Here is a 23,869-nt window from a genome sequence, read left to right on the forward strand (position 1 = left end):
ACGATCCTGCATTTTTCTTTTACATTCTCTACTTTGGGCATTGTGCCATTGTCACAGATAATCCTTAGCTTTCATATTGTATTTTATTTTAAATTTTGGCAGTATCGGCTTTGAAATATGCTGAAAGTCCAAAAGCTCCCTTTCATCTATGGTCTTCCTCATAATTATTGAGAAAGGTGTGATACTGGGCTGCATTTGGAGGCTTACCTCTCAGCTGGAATTTTATATGGTTGAGGTAAACCTTTTTACTCACAAGCTAATGATTGATATATTCTGAACCAAGCAGCATTATGCAAAATTAAACCCTTCATTTGCCTTTTTATCAAAATCACTCCATGTATATTTTATTTGTATTTTGTTTTAGCATAACCCTAATTTGTTATCAAAAAAGCTTACATAAGATAATCCCTGCTGACATAGTCACAGCAGACTGAACACTGTCAGAAGTACAAAGAGCAGAGAAATCATAGCCAAAATTGCCTGGCAGCGACAACATTTTACTGACCATGTGTGTCTATGTTAGCGGGGGCTCTGTTGCTGTCGTGACTTTTGTGGTTGTGCTTCTTAAAACATATGTCCAGTCCTATCATATTATCTGTTAACTTTTGGTCCATGCTTTTTGATGTAAAGTAAGACATACTACTAAGCATGGCACATCTGATCAGCTATCAGATTTATGTTACTAAGTATATTCTTATGCTTTAATCTCACTGAGATAATCTAGGCCAGGGGTGTCCATCTCCAGGCCTCGAGGGCCGGTGTCCTGCAGGTTTTAGATTTGTCCTTGATCCAACACAGCTGATTTAATTGGCTAAATTACCTCCTCAACATGGCTTGAAGTTCTCCACTGGCCTGGTAATAAACTAATCATTTGCTTCAGGTGTGTTGATCCAGGGTGAGATCTAAAACCTGCAGGACACCGGCCCTTGAGGCCTGGAGTTCGACACCCCTGATCTAGGCAAACTGTGAAGTATGAATCAAAGACCAAGTCTAGGAACATACACTCTGCTGCCAAACTTCAAGTGGCCTTCAGATCAGCTGAACAACAGTGTTTAACAAAGTCAGCTTACTATCACCTCAAGAATATTTCAAGGATAAAAGATCTGATGTCTCAGCAGGACCTCGAAAAACTAGTCCATGCATTCATCTTTAGTAGGCTTGATTACTGTAACAGCATCTTTACAGGTCTACCAAAAAACTCAGTCAGACAACTACAGCTCATTCAGAACTCTGCTGCTTGAGTCCTCACTAAGACCAAAAAAGTGGACCACATCAGTCCAGCTCTGAGGTCTTTACACTGGCTGCCTGTCCGCCAGAGGATAGACTTTAAATTTCTGATGCTGGTCTATAAAGCTCTGAATGGTTTAGGACTAAAATACATCAGTGACCTCCTGACCCAGTATGAACCTTCCAGATCCCTCAGGTCATCTGGATCCGTTTTTTTAGAGTCAGAACCAGACCCGGAGAAGCTGCATTCAGTTTTTATGCTCCACATATCTGGAACAAACTCCCAGAAAGCCTCAGATCAGCTGAAACACTCAGTTTATTAAATCCAGGTTGAAGACTCGCCTGTTCTCAGCTGCATTTGACTAAAACACAAAATCCGCACTGTTTTACTTTTAAGCTTAAATTTTAAAACATACTCTTTTTTTCCACTTTAAATCATGCTTTTTATTTGTTTCTGTTTTTTAATGTCTCTGTAAAGCACTTTGAATCACCTTGCTGTTGAATTGTGCTATATAAATAAACTTGCCTTGCCTTAAAGAGCTTTATGGAATGCTGTAAAGTATGCCACCACTGAACTCTATAGCAGTGGAGACGTTTTCTCTGTAATGACAAATTTTTTCCGTCAGGCTGATGCATGAGTCTGGGTTTGGTAGTTGCTAACAGTACTTATCTGAATGCTTTGTGCCAAGTGTAACGTTTGGTGGAGGGGGGATTATGGTATGGGATTGTTTGTTCAGGAATTCGACTCAGCCCCTCATTTCCAGTTTGCATACTAGTACACAAAGCAAGGTCAATAAAACCATGGATGAGCAACTTTGGTGTGGAAGAACTTGACTGGCCTGCACAGACTCCTGACTTCAGCCCAATAGAACACCTTTGAGATGAATTAAAGCAGAGTCTGCAGGGCAGGCCTTCTTCTTCAGTTTCAGTGTCTGACCTCACAAACGCACTACTAACCATGTGGAAAGCCTTCCAAGAAGATTTTAAATTGTTATAGCGGCAAACGGTGGGCTGACATCATATTAAACCCCATGGGTTAAGAATGGGATGTCACTTGCTATAGTTTAGCAAGGTGTCTGTGAGAATAGCTTCCTAACACTAGTCTCATTTAAAAGCTACATGTTCTAATCTTGCTTGATGCATCTCTGATGTAGACATCTTGACATGTACACTTGAGCTGTAAATCATAGAGCAGTAAATGTCTTAAAGATAAACTTCCATAGAGTCTTGACTCTGTAAGCCAGGCTCTAGATTACATTGTGTATGCTACTACAAGATAGATCATATACAAAAACTACAGATGGTTTTACTGCCGTGACCAAGTGGGAAATGCGGTAGCTTTTTAAGCTGTATGTGGAATGAATGAGTTGTGTACTTTTTAAATTACTCTTGTGAAGTTTTTTTTTTTTCATTGATCGAATGACCGAAATTACAGTCATTTCATCCTCAATATCTTTATTGAGTAAAACAAATATGTGCGTGAATGTGTTCAAACATGTAAAGTAAGTCTCAGCTCTTCTCACTTCAACCAAGTAAATACGTCATTTTGATTTAACATTAGATAGTGACAACTTGATTCACATGCAGAGTGCCTTGCCATAGCAGTTCAGGTATTTAAGATGTCTTGTTGTTTACTGGTTCAATTACACCGTTCAAATGAGCACATAAAAGGAAGTGATACATAAAAACTAGTTCAAATTTATGACATTAGATAAATCTGTCCCAGGGTTTTTTTTCTGTGCATCTTTTCAAAGCAGTTAAGCTATCACTGAGGCAAGCCATTTTCTCCCACTATCAGAAATATGCACTGAATGTGCGGTTCAAACAAATTCTCTGATAAAATGAGTTGAGAACAGTTACATAAAGATAAACCGGATTGTAAAGCAGCTGTGATGCCTTGATAAAGTGCACTCATGGCAGTTTGCAAACATCTCCGTCGGGACAATTTTTAAAAGATCAAGACATCTGATTGGATCCATCAATGTGGCTTAAACATTTTCCTCTATGACTCGCCTTTGAAACATTTGTCAACATGCCAGTTTCAACAATAAAGCCATTCGACATTAAATAAATAAATATAAAGCAACAAAAAAATAGAATAAACTCATTTACAAGCTTAAAGTCATAGACTGACTAGAAAAAAAAACAACTTGGATTAGAGATCATAAAGTCATACAAATGTAAAAAGATAAAGAGAAATCTAAATGTGAAAGAATGCGGGTTAGTTTGTGTCTTTTTTCTTTGACACAAACTTCCATTCCTTCATGGTGCAAGGTTGAATCAACCTTAGCAAGCCACAGCTTCATGTTATTATAACAGTTATTATTAATTATTATACAGTTCTAGTTATATTAAATTTTATTGAATTTACTGGAATAACTAATGAAATTATACTTGCAATGAGATTTACTAACAATAGCTTTATTTCATGTAAATCTATAACTATACCCTTAGAGAGGATCAGGGGTTGTTTTTTTTTTTTTAGCTCCTGACCATTATCCACTTCCCCAGCTATCTTTTTAAAATCTATTTTACCTAGACTAGCCTTAATATGCCTATGTTGTTCCTCATTCAGTACTGCTAAGAGAACTGACCTTCTCTGCTCAAAGAAAGTATATGACTGTAGGGATATTGACATGCAAATATCCCAAAACGCTTTCTTTAACTCATGTTTGCTCATCAAATCTAAACTTTTGCAAGGTTTTAAAAAGATTCGCAATGACAGAAACACGTGGAAAGGGGGGAACCTTATTTTCTGTGCTGTAATTGTTAACCAGGACACCAAAACATTTCTCCGTCTGTTGTCAGATATCTCCTTTGTGAGAAAAAGGTATATCAGAATCAGAATCAGAATCAGAGACTTTATTAATCCCAGAGGGAAACTGAATTGTCATAGCAGCAAATATACAAAAAAAACGTCAAGCGCATATAAAATGAAGTGTAGAAACAAAGACATTGATAAATAAATTCTGTCAGCGTTAATCTCGCTAATACGACGTTAACGCTGTTGATGGACACAGAGTCAGATTTTGTGTGAATGTAGCTAAACCAAAGTGCATACCTGATCCTGTGCACTGTGTGCTGTAGCTCATTTACCTTGACACAGTCAGTGAACAAAGAAGCAAAGATGTAGAAAGCTCATGTAACATAGTCACTTTCATGAAAAAATAAACACTGTTTTTTAAAATGTCTGCAGATATTTTTTTCTTTCAGTTGTTTTATTGGACATGCTTTGTCATTTAGTTCCTTAAAAAATCTTGTGACAAAAATTTCAGAGTAGGCTACTTTGTATAGAAAGGTAGCTATAAATCTAAATATTTCAAGTATGCCGCCTTGTCTAGTCATTTGTTCATGTCATTTGTTTGCCAGTGTTGCTGAAAAAAGTATATATAACATCACATGAAATAAACACTTTTCCTCCACATAAAAAAAACCAAATACCAAGGGGTATAAAAAGTACCTCCATCACACAATAGTGACCTCCAGAAAAGAAACATACATCCTATGGATCTGAGAGACCTCAACTCCCAACCCTCCATGCTATGAGACAAATTCTTGTCTTTTCACAGCACCAGTCTGTGATGTCACTGCATTCTGAAATATTTTCCCAAGGCCTCCCAGTAAGGAAACGGTATCTTTTTTCATACTTGCATTTGACAACCCTTGCTTTCAGCAGACTTGAAGCAATGCGCACAACACAGGAAAACAAACTAATGAGGGGAGATTTGTGGAAGGGGGAGTGGGAAAGAAAGAAAGACAGATTCTTCTCTGCAGCACCCAGCTTCCTCTTTGTCTTGTTATTATTGCCTTTTTCTTCATTAGGCAGCATTGCATCTGCGTTGAAATCCCGCAGCTCTCACCAAATGACCAAAACCCTACTTTAAACATGCTTTATATTGCTTTACTCCCCAGATAATAACAAGGCCTCACTGGCACAAGCATTTTTCCTTTTGTGGGGCTTTGCTGTTTTTTTCCCCCCTTTGCTACAAGCAAGTAAACAGTTATGGCTTGACATGCTCACATGGCTTTCTTCCTAAGCTTCTTTACACTAATTGGAAGCCAATGTCTTCAGTGACTCTAAAGGTTCCTTTTCTGATGAACTGTGCTAACAAATAAACCTCCTTGGACGGCAAATTTCACTAGACACAAGTGGGCAGCAAGTACAAAAGCTTGAAGGGATACTCTACCTTATGAAGTGCTTTGTAGAACGCTGCTGAGCTGAGATGTATCTGGTGTTTGTCATTAGGCCAGCTGATGGCTCATTGCAAGGAGAATGTGCCCAGGAGGAAAAGGACAGAGATCAAATGAGCAGCTAGTCTCCTGAGTCTTGTCTGATTAGTCACTCAGTCCAGCCACCACACACTAAGGGGCACACAGGGTCTGGTTTCCATGTCCACTTCAGTGCCAAGAATGATGCAAGGCAAAGACATACACTTTTCTGGCACTGAGGGGCATAATTTCCTATGCTCTTATCATTTGCTGAATACCCTGTGTTATGAATCAGGCTATCCCACTTGCTGATCATGCCAATGAAGTGTGTTTGGACACCTGGTCCAGTGGGATGCTGTAAGGTGGACCCGTTTCAGTTGTCTCATGGTTCTTCATAGGTATTAAAACAGGCTAGAGAAGAGATAACTGTTTATTGATGTTTAACATCAAAGGAAAAATTAAAAACTGTGCCAAATACTACAGGGATGTGAGAGAGAAGCCTCAAACCCAATAAATCATCAGCCATGACCAAAGGATAGCAAGACAGAGAAGCTGTGAGAACACAATATTGATAATCAAAAGTACAAATGTTAATTAAAACAATTTTAGACATATGCTCCTCTAAAACTTGACATTTAAAAGGTGTTCTTTGTTTATGCTATAAGTTTTATAATGTGTGGATTATCATGATGAATTGTCACAATCTCTCTCTCTCTCTCTCTCTCTCTCTCTCTCATGGGGGGGGGGGGGTCAGAGTTACCATGGATACACATTTATATGCTCATAAGCATATTTCTAAATGCAAAACAGTACTGGGAATGCCTGGCAAAAGTACTATTCGATATACACTGGGAATTATTCAACTAAATGCTACACATGGGGTGGTCTTTTTAATTAACATATACATTCTACATTAATACAGATATACACAGACATTAATAACATAATATTAATATTTATTGTTATTAGAGGAAACAGTAAGGCCACTTTGCTTTTCCTTTGACATTTTTCAGTAACGCAGTAATGTAATGCTTTACTGTACTTTTTTTATTCTTTAGTTATGTACGCCACTGCTGATAAAAAAACAAAATAACAATTCTTCCTGCTACAATCAGATAAATTCAGTTCCTATGCTGGAAGTGAAAAAGAGTGGAATGGTACAGCCATACACATTTTAAGGAATGTAGATATGGACATTATTTTTTGTTTTTGTTGCACAGAAGGACAAGAGCATGACAGTAACATGGAAATTATTGTAAATACATTCATTATACTGCTAACACAACTTAGTCTCTTTAATAGCATCAGCACAGACAGCATGCTAACGCAAAGCTAGCAATGGACTAAGAGTGGTTTTAAAGCTGAGTGCATGTCGACCCCAGTCCAGCAGCAAGACTCTGGTCTTCAAAAGGTAACAAAAGCAGAGGTTAGTAGTCAGGCTTGTAGCCTCTGTTTCTACCTGTTCATGGATCAACAGTAGTGACAGTTTCTTTTAAGTCTCTTTGGGCTGGTTTGCATCTTTGCTTTGTGAGGTTTTGTGTTCAAATTAAAAGATCATACTTGTGTACTCATTAGGATAGGAATGTGTGTTGGTGTATGGGACTGTAGCCAGTAGGTTCATATTGAACTAGTAATCATGTTAGATCTCGTGTTTTCAGGTCATTTTACCAAGTATATATATACTTTGCAGGTGAAATTAATCTACAGCTATTTAACCTAATGGTACACATCAAAATGTGTTTAAACTAAAAGTAAAACTAAAATATATACATGTGAAAAGGTTGAACGTCCCCCGATGACTTTGAAGAGTTAATACGTGGGGGCTGAGCCCCAGAGAGCCCTGGCCCAATTTGACCTGGCAATAAGTCTTAATTCAAATAGCTTGAGGGAGATTTATCACAGATTCAAGTGCAAGTATGTGCATGTTAGTATAAATGCTTGTCTGTGTGTGTGTGTGTGTGTGTGTGTGTGTGTGTGTGTGTGTGTGTGTGTGTGTGTGTGTGTGTGTGTGTGTGTGTGGGGTGGGGAGACATGTTGGCGTAGGACACTTTCATTTATAGCACTTAAGAAAATAATTGGTTTCTGCTGTGAGTGCATGGTGTCCCTGCTAATAGACACATTATGTATAATTTCCTGTAGTACTCTCCTCGTTTGACCTTTTGTTTACGTTTAGGTAATGTTTAGACTGCTTGTCTGTCCCTCCATTCAGTGTGATGATGTTTTTCATATGTTTGCCATAGTCCCCTGTGGAACTGTGTCAAAACAGAGTCATTATAAAATTAGATTTCAGCATTCAGTAAATGTCTTACAGTAATGAGATAAACAGGTACTGATAACACAACACTACTTAATTGTTCACTTAAGTCACTGTAATGATCAAAATTTTCAATGTGCTCTGGTTTCTTATGTGTGATTCTAAATTCGCTTTGGTTAAGACCAAATATGCCGGGTCAGTGATTTGCTTTTGTGGCTAACATTCACATCCCTCAAACTTAAACTTCAGGAAATGTTAGTGACCTCCTTTTACTTTATATATTTGCTTTTATATTTTGAAAACTGTCTTTTAGGGTGGAGTTTAGTTTTAGTCAGGAAATGCAAAACTGGAGACTTTAGGAAGCAATGTGGCAAATATCCTTATCCCTGTTGTGTTATTTCAGTCACTAAAATTAAGCCCATTAAATCTGCTGTGTAATGGCAAACGTATACATTACTTTCAATAAAAGTCCCATCTCATTGTGGGAAGAAACAATCTTGGGCTATATTTTTGTCCCATGAGTCGTTATTCTTCTTGTCTAGTTTCCACAAGCAGCCATACGTCTGTCTCATTTGTACGGCAACACACATGCACAGTGTGTGTTATTGCTCAAAGTCATGAGTTCACAGAGAAGTACAGTATAGACAAAGTGAACTTCACATTTCTCTGATTGGATATTGTTTTTCTTATACTGAAATAAAATAAGTATTGCATATGTGTCTATTTCTAGAATGTGTTACTAGAATGTGTTAATGGAATGAAATACTCTTATCTCTAACACTTGATGTCTCACTAGTGTGGTTGTACTCTCTGGTCTAATTGGAGGGATTAAATGTTATAAATGTATAAGCTGTAAAGCCTATCATTTGATTTTATGTCATTTGAGATGTAAATCAGTCATCGTCTTGAGACAATAGAGTGATCAAGAAAGAATTCAGTAAAAGGACTAGATGTTATAGTCCCTGATATTGCATTGCTTTAAATGGACAGAATCTTGAGGGATGGCTGTTATGAGGAAAGGCAGCCCAGAAACTTTACCAGCAGCACACATCGTTGTGTGCCTCAACTTTCGGTCTTTTACCCAAGACAATCTGCCATTTTTATAGCAGTCACAAAGCAAGTATTTTGGTAATAAATTCTTGGTATGTCATTGAGAGCTATAAATGCAAATCTATCGGTCTGTATGTAAATTGGGACTACAATAAAGATATCAGACTCATCAAATCCTATCTGTACTGTAAACACATCAAGACAAAAAGATAAAGCACTAGAACATGAGATTAGCCATGTAGAGTGAATAAGAGAAACAGAAGCTTTTAATATTAAATGAGAATTTTTATTCTTTGGTACTTTGGTAAAAAAAAAAAAAAGACACAAAGTTGCCCTGGAAATAAGCATTAGGAGTAAATAATATCATACAGTGTCTGCTTCTGTAATTTAACTTAAGAGTGCCTTATTAAAAATGGAAGAGCCCATGCCACATTAAGGATTAGAATTTTGTATTTAACCATGAAATGAGCCTGATGTTTTGCACTATACAGACAGATGTTTCAATCCAGCTCAAAATTCTGCATCCATGTTTAACAATTACAACCTTCCTTACCTAGCTCGGAAACTGCCTTTGCATACTGAAACAATCAAGATGTGATTGAAGTGCAGATTTTCAGCTTTAATTCAGTGGTTTAAAAAAAATTATTAGGAATTATAGTCATTTGTATAGATATCATGGCTTTTATAGATTCTCAAAAGCAATTGGACAACTGACTGAACAAGCTTCTTTGTCAGGTAAGGCCTGTCGTGACATGACGATAAGCAGCTACATTGTTTGGAAGAGGTTTTGAACTTCCATGTGCTATCTTTTTGCTGGAATTCTCAATATGAAATTCAAAGAGATACAGATAAAAGTAAAGGATGCCAATATTAAGCTGAAAAACTCATATAAGCTCCCAGAATAAAGCAAACATCTTTAAAGGTGACAAAAAGACAATATGAGTTATCAGGCAAAACACATTGATTTTATTTTCAGTGGAATCTAATTAAGCAATAAGGCATCGCAGAATTGTGCGAGCTGTGGGTAGTGACCGAAAGAACGAGATCGCGGATACAAGCGGCAGAAATGAGCTTCCTCCGAAGGGTGGCTGGCCTCTCCCTTAGAGATAGGGTGAGAAGTTCAGCCATCCAGGAGGGGCTCAGAGTAGAGCAGCTGCTGCTCCACATCGAAAGGAGCCAGCTGAGGTGGTTCGGGCATCTGACAAGGATGCCCCCTGGGCACCTCCTGGGTGAGGTGTTCCAGGCATGTCCCACCGGGAGGAGGCCCCGGGGCAGACCCAGGACACGCTGGAGAGATTATATCTCTCGGCTGGCCTGGGAACGCCTTGGTATTCCCCCGGATAAGCTGGAGGAGGTGGCTGGGGAGAGGGAGGTCTGGGCCTCTTTGCTTAGGCTGCTGCCCCCGCGACCCGGCCTCGGATATAGCGGATGAAGATGGATGGATGGATGGCATCGCAGAATTATGCAATCATTGAACAAAGCATAGCAATAACAAAAATAATGAGATTGTGCCCATTCAAAATAGTTCTTTGTACTTAATACTAATGGTTTCTCCCTTTGGCATCAGTGATGAGTACCTTCATTTTTCTAGAGGGTAGAGTTGTCCATTCTTCTTGAATAATAAAAACATAAAGCCATCGGATCCTGGAAATTCTTGGGTAGTCTTGCATGAAGTGCACATCTGATATTTCCCCTGAGAAGCTCAATGATATTGAGGTTAGAAGATTGTCGTGGCCACTCCAGAACCTTCACTTTTTTGTCCTCCTCCCCTGTCCAGTGAATGGTTGATTTGGCCTTGTGTTTTTAATCATTGTCACGTTGGAAGGTCCAAGTGCTTCCTGTGCGCAGTTTTCAGACTGATGAGTGCAAATTGTCATCAATTTTTATGAATATCCCTGTGCTTTTGTAGCTCATATATCCCCAAAACATTAAAAATCCACCTCCATGTTTCAAAGTACAAGTTGTGCACTTTTCCCATAGACTTTGTGGACTTCCCTCCAAATATAGCATTTATGGTTTTGACCATAAATTTCACTTTTGGTCTCATCACTTCAAATGACTTACTTTTGACTTACTTTTGACCAAATGACATACTATTTTGTGGCCCTGGCTCAGTAATGGCTTTTTTCTATTTTTGTGCAAGTGCCTCCTTATTGCGGATCTTGAATCTGTCATGCCACTTTCTTGCTGTTAAACCTGTATTTCAGCTGAAGTAGCATAACAATTTTTCTTTATATCCTGACCAATTTTCGTGACTGCTGAGGCTGATTTTTTGTTGGTCTACCTGACCATCGCTTGGTATCAACAGAAGCACTAATTATCCATTTTTTAATCACACATAGAGCACTACCTGGCATTTTCAAATATTTGGATGGTTTTGGATGGGTCTTTTTTTCTTGCAGACTTTTTTTGATAGCTCTTTGGCTTTCTCCATGACTCAATAGCCAATAAAGTCAATGCAGCTCTTAGTGAAATGTCCAGAGGTTGCAATAAGAACTACAAAACGGGATGACTATAAACAGGCACTACTTAACCATCAAATACATAACAGGTGTGGTATCAGCCAATTAAACCAGGATATTTGTATGTATATTATAAACCCAACTATTTATTTATAAGCAAACTTTTGATCAGGGCCAATTGGTTTTTCAGTTGTCATTCTCTTTTATGAAGGGGGGCACACAATTATCTGATGAATTACTTCACTTCACTGTCAGATAAGTAAATTTAAATAAAAGAAAGAGTTTCTGCACGATCTCATGTAATGATTTTGTCATCTTTTCCAAAAACTTCATAAGAAATTATGCCAGGATATGAAAACATGAGCAAAACTGTAAAAGCATCTGTAAGTCTGAAACAGTTATGAAAGACATGACTACAGTACTCTGGTTAAGCCAAACCACTTAAATAAAACCTGAAATTAAGAATTTCAGTTACACCTTGACTTGTTTAAAATCCCCTGTAGTGGTTTACACGGGAAAATTACAAAACAGTCTGTTTCTGTCCAAAAACATATGGCCATAGCTCTCTTCTGTGTTTAGTTTTTATTTATTTAATTGTTGAAAAGATCCAATTTCTGTAGATGAAATCTATCATTCAGTAGGATCTTGCTTTAACCTTTTAAATGTGCCCACATCGTAATCCCAATATGAATTTCTGCTTTCAACCAATTTCTGTCAGAGAACAATGCTGGTGATAAATTTTCTTGCAGTTTGAAGGCAGAAGATGCTTTATCATAATAAACTCACTCATAAAATTTATGAAGAAAACAAGAACCTTTGTCTATTTTAGCATTCTGCTAAATTCAGCATTCTGCTCTATGCTCGCGACCTGCTTTGTGATTTATGCATTCAATAACATTCCCCATATATCCATCAACTGGCAGATGCAGATGGTGGCTCCAGTAATCTGGAGGATAGGGAAGAAGAAAAAGGAGAGGAAGAGAACTGTGAAGTTGCAAACATATGCAGACTCGTTATGTCCACAGTGGCCTTGATGTCTTTTAAGACCATCTGTTTTCCAACTTGTGTGCCCTTTTGAGTCAAAACCCATCTGTGATATAGTAGAAAATGGCAAAAATGTTGTTGGACATGGGTTTGGTGGATAAAACTGCATCATTAGTCGAATCATGAAGGGAAAAAAAAAACATCTAGAATTTTCTTTAACAAGTCGGTTGCAAGAACAAGTTGCATGCAGCTGGATTATAAATGACACACATCATACATAGCACAGCAGGGTTTTTTTGTAACCATCTTGTTAACTGATAACTTACTGACGCACATAAATTGCCTGGGGTGTTGTAGTTAAAAACACTCATGCACAAAGAAGTGTGTTGACAGTTATCTTTCAAAGTAAGTAACACAGAGGACACTTTTACTTATTTCACTTCTGCCCTGCACACACGTATTACAGGAAATTATAAATTAGATGGACTTTGATACAATACATTATCAGTGTTAAGCACAGTCATACTAATTTGTTGGAATTATGTCATTTGCATATCAAGCGACACGCACATGCAGTTACAGGGACAATTAAGTGGCTCAGGGTGACACAAGGCTGCACTAGCCTGGAGGTCAGACAGGCTTAAGAGTGATTCAGGCTGGAAAAAACAGAAGCTCTGGGAGTGCAGTAAAAATGTGGCATGTAATGAATTGTCAGAATAACATAGAATTTTAAGATACAGAAAAATATCACATGTAATTAGATTCTAGGAAGTTGTACAGAATTATGAAACTGTCTCATATGATGTATGTGTATTTAGTTGACAGTCAATTATGACCACAAAGCAATATGTACACTATTATGATGAGAAACAGTTTGTTTTAACTGGGGAAGAAAGTGAATAAATCATAAACTGCATTGTATTATATTATCCATCCATCCTCTTAACTACTTGTCCAATTCAGGGTTGTGGTAGATGGAGATGTGGGGAAGGGCTTAAAGCCTATTGCATCTGTCCTAGGGTGAGACGTGAGGTACACTGTGAACAGGTCGCTAACACACAGAGACAACATTCACAGTCACATTCACACCGACAACCAATTTAGAATTATCAATTAATATGCATGTTTTTAGACTGTGAAAAGAAACTTGGGGAGAACACAAGCAGGTGTAGGGGAAACATGCAGAAGTCCAGGCCTCACTTTTTTTTGTCTGAATTTGCACAAATGTTCATTCAATGAACTTCACAGATCTTGATCCTAATGTTCAAGGCCACATCATGTTCATGTGAATACAGTATTTTGAGATCATTAGGAGGGCATCCACTCCACAAATGTTTAATTCTTTAAAGAAAAAAAAAACTTCAACAATTATTAAAGGTTTTTTATTTTTTAATCATCTGTTCTATCATTGGCACCCATGATACTCTTGAAATGGTCCGCATTTGAGTGCTGCCCGGATCAACCACATTTTTCTATTGTTAGCTAATCCTCTCCACTGAGCAATTTGGTTAGAAGTGCTTTGCTTAAGGGCACCTCAGTTGTAATTGCTTAGAGAGATGAAATGGCATGCATTTTTCTAAATTCCAGAACCACTTCAGTTTGATTCACAAAAAGTCTTTCCACTTTTTGAAAGACCCCTCCAGTGAAAACTTGGAATGTTGTTAACATATCCATATGGTGATTTTTTTTTATATGCTAGCTTATAAGATAGCTCATTAGCGAAATAAGCAGTCAATGCGTAGGATGAATATTTCCCCCGTAGAAATGCAGTGTACCAATAACTTGTCAAAATTATGTATTAAGACAGCTTGTGCATATATTTGCATATTCTTAGATCTGCACATACAGTACTAAAGGATGGAAACATGTAGAGTGTATCTAAGCTATTTAAGGCATGAAGTGAATTATATTTTCATGGAAAAAATCAATATGTGTAATTTTAATGTCTTTTTGAGATATAATCAATGTCTGGAGAAGAAGTTCAAAAACTGTACTGTAATAATGCCCAGGACATGCTGCACTGCTTTATACAGTGCCTTTACAATAACCAATATACTGTAGATCAGCAGTCACCAACAAGTCTGACCTGCTTTGATCTCATCACCTCCTCGCTGTCAGCCCACAGACAGCCTTTCTCCCTCAGAATGACAGCCGTAATAACCATCTCTGGATGGCCTTGTCTCAGATGGCTTTAGATAACACGCTTGCATAACACTCAACTGCCTGAATTTATACCGTCGCTGTGCCTGACCCTCACCCTGCTACCTCTAGGGTGTAGCTGAATGCAGCTGGTCTGTTCCTGTTGGTGGCATAGTTTTCATGAAGCCCAGCTCTTATCCTTGTATGTAATCTGGCAGTTCCAGCAGCAGCCAATCACAACCTGCTTGTAAGCTGTAATGCTGGAATCAAAATGCCTGACAGTAGAGCTGGAACATGTGATACTGATAACATGCTGGAAAATGATTTTACTACAACAGTGCTGTGCTCCTATACTTTGTATGTGCATATAGCCATTGACTGAAAATTTCTTATACGAAAGGCTCACATTTCAGATATGTAAGCAAAGCCACTGACCGTAAAACACTCACATGAATAGATTTTTTTTTTAAATCTTTATACTGACAACTGCCTAAGTATGATGATTTATTCCAGTGCAAACTCTGCTTGAAGACCTGATAGCATCACAAGTTTCCATTATATTTCTAGAGGTAATATGGAAGTAGCAAAAGGGACTATCACTGTATTTCCATGGCTGCTGGCAAGTGTCTCTCAAATAAATATTCGCAAATTGTATTTGATGAGCTAAAGCATTTTGAATTAGTTTTATATGCTTTGAAGCAGTCTTACTGTTAAAGGAATTGTTAGATGAACCGTTCCTACAAACTCAGGTTTTTTTAAATTTAGTGTGGCACTGTATTATCAACCCTTTTGTGCATCAAAGGTACTGTATATGTTTGGAGCGTTGCAACCTACCAGCTTGAATTAACTGTGCTTCCCCACAGAGTGTAGTGACAGACAGAGGGAGGAGAGAAGCCTGTCATTTGAAGCATGAAATCCCGTTAACCAAGTCCTCTGTCACTCAGCACCCACTAGGGAAGCACAGCATGCAGAGCTGTAAACTCACAGGTTAAGAGGCAGGGCCACCAATGCTGCATACCGAATCTTCTCACTGAGTGAAGATCAACATTATACAGTACTTAGGTTTTGCAGATCCACACTTTGAAATACGCCTGCATTGTCCCTGTTGTTATACACACAATACTTTCTATTAGCACTCATTGATAATGTCGTAGCAGTGGGATAATAGGGTGGAATCGAGAAGGTAATACTATCAAAACAGCAAATTAATATATTTTAATTACTAAAGTAATATCCAAGTGAGAGTCAAGTAATCAACAGTTTTTATAGCTGAGTAATATTGCATTGAAATTTCTGTAATTTCGTAATATCAAGCCAGAGGCTGGAGTTAATATTGTGGAAACAAATGTAAGATTATGAGACAAAATCAGTTAGTAATAGTATAGTTAAATGGGTAAAAATAATAAAACATGGTAATATCTGTGCATTTGATTATTTATTTATTTTTTGCTTTTCTATCACTTTAAAGGCAGTTATCTCATAATATTAAGGTAATATTAGCTCATGGGATTTCCATATTAGGATACTATTGCCATATTAAAAGAGGGCATAGCTGTCCAGTTTTGTACTTTAATCCCCCAGGCTCCTTGGCCGCCAGAGTACAGGAATGGCACGCATGTACACTCCATCCATGGGTGTTGGCAACTGTTGTGAGTGGCTGCAGACTACAGTCTGGAACAAACCCGCCCAGTTTCACTAGAGTAAAATTTCTTCTTTCTTAAGCTGAGGGGCAATAGAATTTGACCAGAGGAGGAAATTAAGTATGCGGCTTCCAATGCAAATATTTCCTCACTCTGCAAAAGGGTAGACTGATTCTTTTAATTTTCACCTCATAATATACAAATTCAAAATGCAGACATGAAATGTGCTGTTTTGATCTATTTGACAGGGTGACTGGTTCAAATCAGTGGGATATGAGGATGCTTATTTTCACATAAGAATTTAAGTAGAGAACAGAAAATTTATCAGGTACGCTATTCAGGGTGTAGCCAAGGAATACCCTCGTGTTCGGGCTGGCACTCCCCCCTTGGGTTTTCAGTGTATCAAAGAAACAGTGGACCCTTCGTAGACAGTGTTCACATATTTGAACAGTTTTCTAATACGTGCTTCCAGCAGAGAGGAAGTGGCAAAAAACACCAGGTTGCTGTTACGCATCTGTCTAATGGCACTTGGCCCCAGAGGCACTGTTGAGCACATATAAATTACTTTGTGCTCATGGCAGGTTTTCTGACTTTGAGACATTTCTTGCTAATCCTGAAAAATTGTCATGTCTTGGTCAGGACAGACAATACTACAGTGATAGACCATGAGGGAGGCACTCGATCTGTGGCACTACACGGGCTGGCTTACAATCTGATGATGTGGAGCAATAAACAAGTCTATGGGGAGTAGGACTGAACCTCGAAATAACCCACCAGGTGTGGGACAGACTCTGTCGGGCAACCGAAAATCTGTTCACATTAAGTGAAAATGTGTATGGTCCTTTGTTTTTTATACGAAGAAACTAGGGCATGCCACTAAGATAGGACGTACTAGCTCACCCATAGCCAAATGCACTGGTAACACTAGTTACCTGAAAACTGAGTAAGGCATCCCACAGATTGGGTGTGTCTCTGTGGCACACAGATAACAATCTATCAATTACAGATACTCCTGACTTCATCTTATTATGTGCATAAAGCACATCATTTACTCCATTCCAGCCTCTATGCCACCATGGACATGACCAAAGAGATGGCAAAATACATCATGGAAATTACTGTAGAATTGCAAAAGGCTGGAATGATCCTCAAGACCATTGTCAAGAAACTGTTGCTGCCATTATTTGGAATTGGAAGACATATAACACGACTATTGGTCACCCTCATCTGTGAGTTCAGTGCAAGATCTTGCCTCATTGAGTGAGGTTATCATGATAAAGGTGGTGGACCAGCCAAAAACTACATGAGACGAGCTTGTTAATATCTTCAGTCACATAGACCACCATTGGTAACGCACTGCAATCATGCAGTACCGCATGGTCCCCTTGCTCAAGGAGGCACATGTGCCACAGAAGATCTAAATGATTTAGAGAAGCTTGGGGAAAGTGCTTTGGACCAAAATCAAACTCTTTGGCATCAACTTGACATGCCATGTTTGGAGGAAAGAAATGCTTTGAGAATGACCCAAAGAACACCATCCCCACAGTCAAGTAACAGAGGTGGAAAAAACATTATGCTTTGGGACTGTTTTACTGCAGAGGATACTGGATAACTTCAGCACATTGTGGAGCCAATGGACCATGTATTGTAAAACCTTGGATAAGAACCTACTTCCCTTAGGAAGAACACTGCCGATGGGTCATGGTTCTTCCAGCATAACAATGGCCCAAAACATACTGCCAAGGCAACAAAATAGTGGGTAAAAAAAAGAAGAACAGTAAGATCATGGAGTGGCCTAGACAGTCTCCAGACAGTCTCCAGACAGTCTCCAGACCTCGGTACTTGAGAAAATCTGTGGATGGAGCTGAAGGTTTCAGTTGCCAACCAGCAACCAAAATTTAAAGAGTTTCTGTAAAGAGGAGCAGACCAAAATCCCTTCTGAGATGTGTGCAAACCTGATGACCAACTACAACAAATGTCTTAGAGCTGCGCTTGCCAAGAGTTTCCCAACCAAATACTAAGTCATATTTCATCTACTTATACATACTTATTTTACTTAATGACATGCAAGTCAATTTAAAACTTTGATGTCCTTTTATTCTGGATTTTTGTTTAATATTCTGTCTCTATCCAGTAAAGTGAGAGTACTTTAAAAAATATAGACTGTCCATTTCCTTATTAGCAAACTTACAAGTTTATAGGAGATCAAATAATTGTTTCCTCCACAGCATTGTAGAGGAAACTTATTATTTGAACTTATTTAAGTAATTCAAGTAATTTGACATTCTGGGACACAAGTTCTGTATTTTGCATTATTGTTTCGGTACAGAAATGGCAATTTTACAAGACAGTGTCTCCCAGTTTTTCTAGCCGGTTTCAAAATGACACTTTGTGACATAATAATATTACGCAAATTAGCATGGAAATGAAGGAAAGTGCCAAGCCAGGTCATGACAATGAACTGATCATCTCTTTTGTTAGTCTTTAAATGAGGGACTGAATGGAAATAAATCTGAATGGGAATAAATCTTATTAAGATATTATTTGAAAGCCATGCTGTTGACCATCTTATGAACGTGGTAGACTTTGCATTCAGATCACAAAAAATGCTAATAAGATATGAATAAAAAATTTGTTGAAAGCCATTACCATCTAATTATTATACACCATATGAAGAACATGCTTAGTATAATTTTAATTTCATAGGTCTTCCATGGCTTTGTAAGTAGAGACTAGAAATCCTTTGGAAACTATGCACAGTTACATTTTTTTCTAACTTGTTTCAAAAATGGTGTAAAAAGACTTTCTGTAGTGATTCTCAGACTGCTGCCTGAAATTATAAAGCAGGATTCAGGTTGAATCTCTCACAGTTGGCCCGCAGTGTGTTAGCTGAATTTCCTCCAGTGGCTGCTGATGCAGCTGCAGCCTATAAATAGGCCCACCCTAGACAGGCGGAGGGGAGGAGGGCTTTGGTTAACCCCTGAGACCCAGTCCTAATCTGACCCCAATAATAGCAGACATCATTAGAGAGGCATTTCAGCTGACTGGCCAGGAAGGATACAACCTCTGTCTGGAGAGATTTTAGGATTGCAACATCTCAAGAGAAGCACAGGACTCTGGTTTAAGCACTTTCAAACTCACCTCGTTGTTACCTCTCTGTCAACCTACTCTTCTTTTGCCACTTTATGACACAATGTAGACAGGAGAGAAGTAGCAAACTTTCTACCACCCATTCTCGCCTTTCATATCTCCAGATGGCAGAGTGTTAGAAAGGTTTGGTGCTTCTGTGCCTCATGTGCATTGCATGGCCTGGATTCAACAAAGCAGTTGTAGCAAAGCTTTGCTTCCCCAACGGTGCTTTTCTGCAATCAAAGAGTATTCATCTCCCTCTTGCCCTCCCTCTTGTAGAGCCATTTTGGCACAGTTTGGATCTCTTTTCACCCTCCCACTCTCTCTCCCTTCTCACTGTTCTGTCCCTTCCATAGTTAGTCTTGGTCCTCTTGAGGGGATAGCAAGACATTCACTGATGTGTAGATTGTATCAGATTTATTACACAGAGGTTTACAGGTTAGTCTTAATTAAGAGGTGAAATCATTAAGAAGAGATAGATAAAGAGAGGGTGCCACTGAGAAGACCTGTCTTAGGCAGAAATCTTCTCTCTGGTCCTTAGGGCTTCTAGACAACCAGAAATCTAACACCTGCATTATCCACCAGATTTTCCAGGAGGAGGACTAAGCAATAGTAATGCTTGCTGGATTACATAGACTGTGAAAGAAGGCAGCAAGGAAATATCCCCAACTCAGCTCAGTACTTGAAGAACAGCTAATCATATTTGCATGAGTTTATTCAGTCTTCGAACTTTAAATTCAGCAGCACTTTGAAAGTAAAGGGAAAGTAAGCCTTCATTTGTAGGATTTGTTAATTTCTTAAAGTTGCAAATGAAAATCAGTGTAAATGATTACAGTCATGTCTTCTTTCTTTCCTATGCCAAAGTAGAAAATATCTGGTTAGATCTGAATGTCTCACACAGCTTTAGGCATGCCTATGCATCTGACACGAACTAATGAAACCCTAAAAATCTGAAGATATGCAACCCCTTTTTGGAGATAATCCACAAGTTTGTTTATCCTTTTTATTGCTTTTGTGGTGTTTTTCCAGCGCATTTCCAGGAGACTTGGCAATTAAACACTTTGATGTATTTTTTCTGGATTGTGGTAATGATGTTTGCATTTCTGTAGGTGGAATGCTTTTCTTCTTTAGCTCCACTAGATACGGTTATTGCTTCTCACATTCTACAAGGATTACAAATAAAATGATATATCCTCAAAGCTACCCGGCTCAAATTGGGTACTTATTACCTAAAGTGTCATCTCAAGCTAAGGTCATTAGATTGAGTCAAACCAGCCCTACGAACACATACAGGAACTTGGTGCAGGTCTTACCGAAACCATTCTTCATTCTTTTAGAGAAGGACTCTTTCTTTTCCAGTGTTTTAGTTTGAGCTTCAAACCATCACATGTTATTTTATTTTGCTATTGTGCTTTAAGAAGACCAAACTAAATATTGCTTTTAGTTGCAGAACTCCTGCATTTTTGTCCATTCTTTTGCAATATATGCCTAATTTATTTATTTATTTTTTTGGCTCAGTTGATTGTCCAAGGTTAAGGCTGTCTTGTATGTTATATTTAATGACTAATACTGCCAAAACTAGTTGAACAGCTAGTTGCATTTTTACAAGGCATAGACCTACAATTCAAAACAAGCAATCAAGGAAATATTAAGGACCAATAAAAATGATTGCGCTTGCTGTCTAACATTAGTTGTTCAAATTATTTTTTGACTGACAGAAACGTGCAAATACAAATAACAAAACTCTTTTTGTAGAATTGTATTTGATCTAGTTTCACGTATTTAATCGCTTACTCAGGCACTATTGCAGTGTGAAATTGAGTGATACAGGCAAATAACTGGAAATGAACCATTCAAATTTCAGTGACAGTTTTGCTGCATAATTCATTGTTATGAATGTGTGCTTCACTCTGCATTAATCTGTAACGTATATTACTTTGTCTCAGTGGCATTTTATTTTTTTCCATTGGAATGTGCTGTCTCTCGATTTCCAATATGTGTATGGCACCCATATGAGATACCATTGTACAATATGGAAATAAAGTTAATGGAGGTATGCTTTTAAAGTCTGAAAAATCTATTTCATGTGTGGTGTTGCACAAGTATGTTAAACAAAAAAATACCAGTTTTCCTCCTTAAACCGATCTTTGTAAAATAAGCATTACTGTAGCTACAGTGGTGGGACAAGTCTAACTGGTTTCCAGATGTGCTTTTGCTTTTAGAGGCTGCTCTTAATCTCCCTCTCCTCTTCTATAGTGGTCCAAATAAACTTGCTTTGTGCTATACATGTGAAGTGATATTAAAATAAAACAGATGGGCACAATCCTTTGATTTTGTTCACAACATCTCAAAAATCTTAAGTTAGAAAGTAGATGAATGCTTTTTACGAGCAAGCATGTTGACCTTTAATATTTAAAATCTGTTTAAAAAAAAAATCCCAGCTCCTGCCAAACCGGTGGGCCTGTAACCAAGAAGAAGTTGTTTGTTACAGGTAACTGGGGTAATTTATTTTCACACTCCTGCGCTTTTCGTTGTTTCAGCATTGCCAACTCCCTCTGCAGAACCTGTTAGCAAAATAAGCCTAAGGCAGTAAGCTTTCTCTAGAGGCAAGGGGTCATAGGAGTTACCCTACATTCACAGGGAACAATTGTTTGCTGATATAAGTACAATTTAGCCTTTTCTTTACATGAGACCATGTGTATTTTAGTATGGACTAATCATGAAATCCTTTGACATTGTTTATTCAACTGAAGTGATTTGTTTGGATCAGAACCAATCTTCTCTGGCAAACAGAAGAAGGATCCATGGCTCACCAACAATGTCCTTCTTCAAAGCAGCATTAGGGGCTGCTTTGAAGTGAGTTTAACACTCCTGTGAATACTGGAAAGGAAAGAACTGCTCGATCATCTACCCAGAAAAAAAATGAAACAAGACCAGTGTTTGAATATCCTCTTCTGTTATCTTTGTCTTGTCACATGCTATTACCTCTACAGAAAGCGGACTACTTGTCACATGCAGAACACTGTACTACGTCAGTCTTCATTAAGATTTATCCATGGCCACAAATGAAGCCGAGAGACTGTCTCTTCGAGGTTATCGTGTCAGCAGATTTTTAATCCCTTTGCCATTAGACCTTATAATGAATAAACTTATCATGAATCAATGAGGTAATTGCAGGCAGGATTACTTTGTGCACTCTCAGGCCATGTGACAACAGTTTATTCATAAGAAAAGCTCTAGGGGTAAAAAGGTTGCTCCTGTCCCATTCATCACTGGAGAATTCACCTTAGTAATGCTCTCTCCTTTTGCTTCACAGGTCACAGATGGAGGTACTATCAAGCAGAAAATCTTCACCTACGATGCTATGTTTAATACAAATTACTCTCACATGGAGGACTACCGCAGGCGTGAAGACCTTGTATACCAATCAACTGTCCGGTAAGCCTAAAAATGAATTCAGTTTTCTTGTTTTTCATAATAGATTTGTTTTGCTGCAGTGGTGAATTGTAAAATATTAAACTCACTGTATAATCAAACAACCTTCTGACACTGTGATGAAATGCACTAAGATGAATTCCTGTTCGGTACAACCCAACTTCATTCCCAGCCATCTGCTGGTGGTCAGATGAGGCCAGAAGGCCAGACTCAGTGACCGAGCAAAGGGGTTTTATTACATGAGGACAGGAGGCAGTGGCAAACTCTAATCATCAACTCTGCACAGGATAAAGTCTTTAGTGTTAAAGATTTATCTAACATCTGGTCAGGCTGCCCTATTATGTAGTGGTTTTATATATCCCAGGTAGCAAACCCAATCTCTTACACTTGGAGCGATGCAGCACATGGAGTTGAGCATGTGCTTATAATAATAATAATAAACTTTATTTATAAAGCACACTTAAAAACCAAGGGTATGCCAAGGTGCTTAACAAGTAAAATAGAGTATAGGAGGAGGATAATAGAAATAGGACCAAAGCAAGTACTAAATATGCAAACAGATAACTGTCACTAATACATAGGAAAGCAACAGGTACAGAGCAAACAAGAATTTAAATGAGCATAGAAGTGCATGATATAAAATCATAAAAGAAATATTAACTAGAGGGAAAGGCAAGATTGAATAAGTGGGTTTTTAATCGTGATTTGAACAGTGCAATGGAGTCAGATGCGCGGAGGTCGAGAGGAAGGGTATTCCACAGTACCGGGGCAGCCAGAGCAAACGCACGGTCACCCCAGGACTTCAGTCGAGATCTGGGTTGGGTCAGAAGTAGTTGAGTGGCAGATCTGAGTGTTCTAGCAGGAGTATGTGGTTTGAGAAGTTCACTAAGATAACTTGGCGCTAATTTATTAATAGTTTTGAAAGTAAGGAGTAATATTTTAAATTGAATACGGTACTTTATGGGCAGCCAATGCAGGCTAGCTAGGACAGGGGTAATATGGCAAAATTTCCTGGTACCAGTCAAAAGGCGGGCTGCTGCATTTTGGACTGTTTGCAGTTTAAGAAGAAGAGAAGAGGGAAGACCATAGTACAAGGAGTTACAATAATCCAACCTGGAGGTCACAAAAGCGTGAATAAGCTTCTCCAGGTCCTCATGCGGAATATAATGCCTAGCCTTAGAGATAAGGCGCAGTTGGTGGAAGCTAGATCTCACTACAGCAGACACTTGCTTATCGAGTTTGAGCGAGCTATCCAGCAGTACACCCAAGTTACTGACATAGTCACAAGAAAAACTAGCAAAGGAACCCAGGGCAGCACAGAGTTGGGCACGAGGGATTTT

At 38.4% G+C, this 23,869-nt stretch overlaps 1 protein-coding gene across 5 annotated transcripts in view; it reads left to right on the forward strand.

Moving 5' to 3' along the window:
• igsf21a (immunoglobin superfamily, member 21a) overlaps positions 1-23,869 on the forward strand; it is a 189,055-nt gene that overhangs the window by 87,107 nt on the left and 78,079 nt on the right. For all 5 annotated transcript variants that reach the window (XM_004547443.6, XM_076884231.1, XM_004547444.2 and 2 more), the window contains one exon: positions 22,411-22,532. In XM_004547443.6, coding sequence (XP_004547500.1) covers positions 22,411-22,532 — 122 coding nt within the window. The remainder of the gene's footprint in view (positions 1-22,410; positions 22,533-23,869) is intronic.

The sequence above is a fragment of the Maylandia zebra genome, linkage group LG5 (assembly GCF_041146795.1).
Source record: "Maylandia zebra isolate NMK-2024a linkage group LG5, Mzebra_GT3a, whole genome shotgun sequence".
NCBI lineage: Eukaryota > Metazoa > Chordata > Actinopteri > Cichliformes > Cichlidae > Maylandia > Maylandia zebra.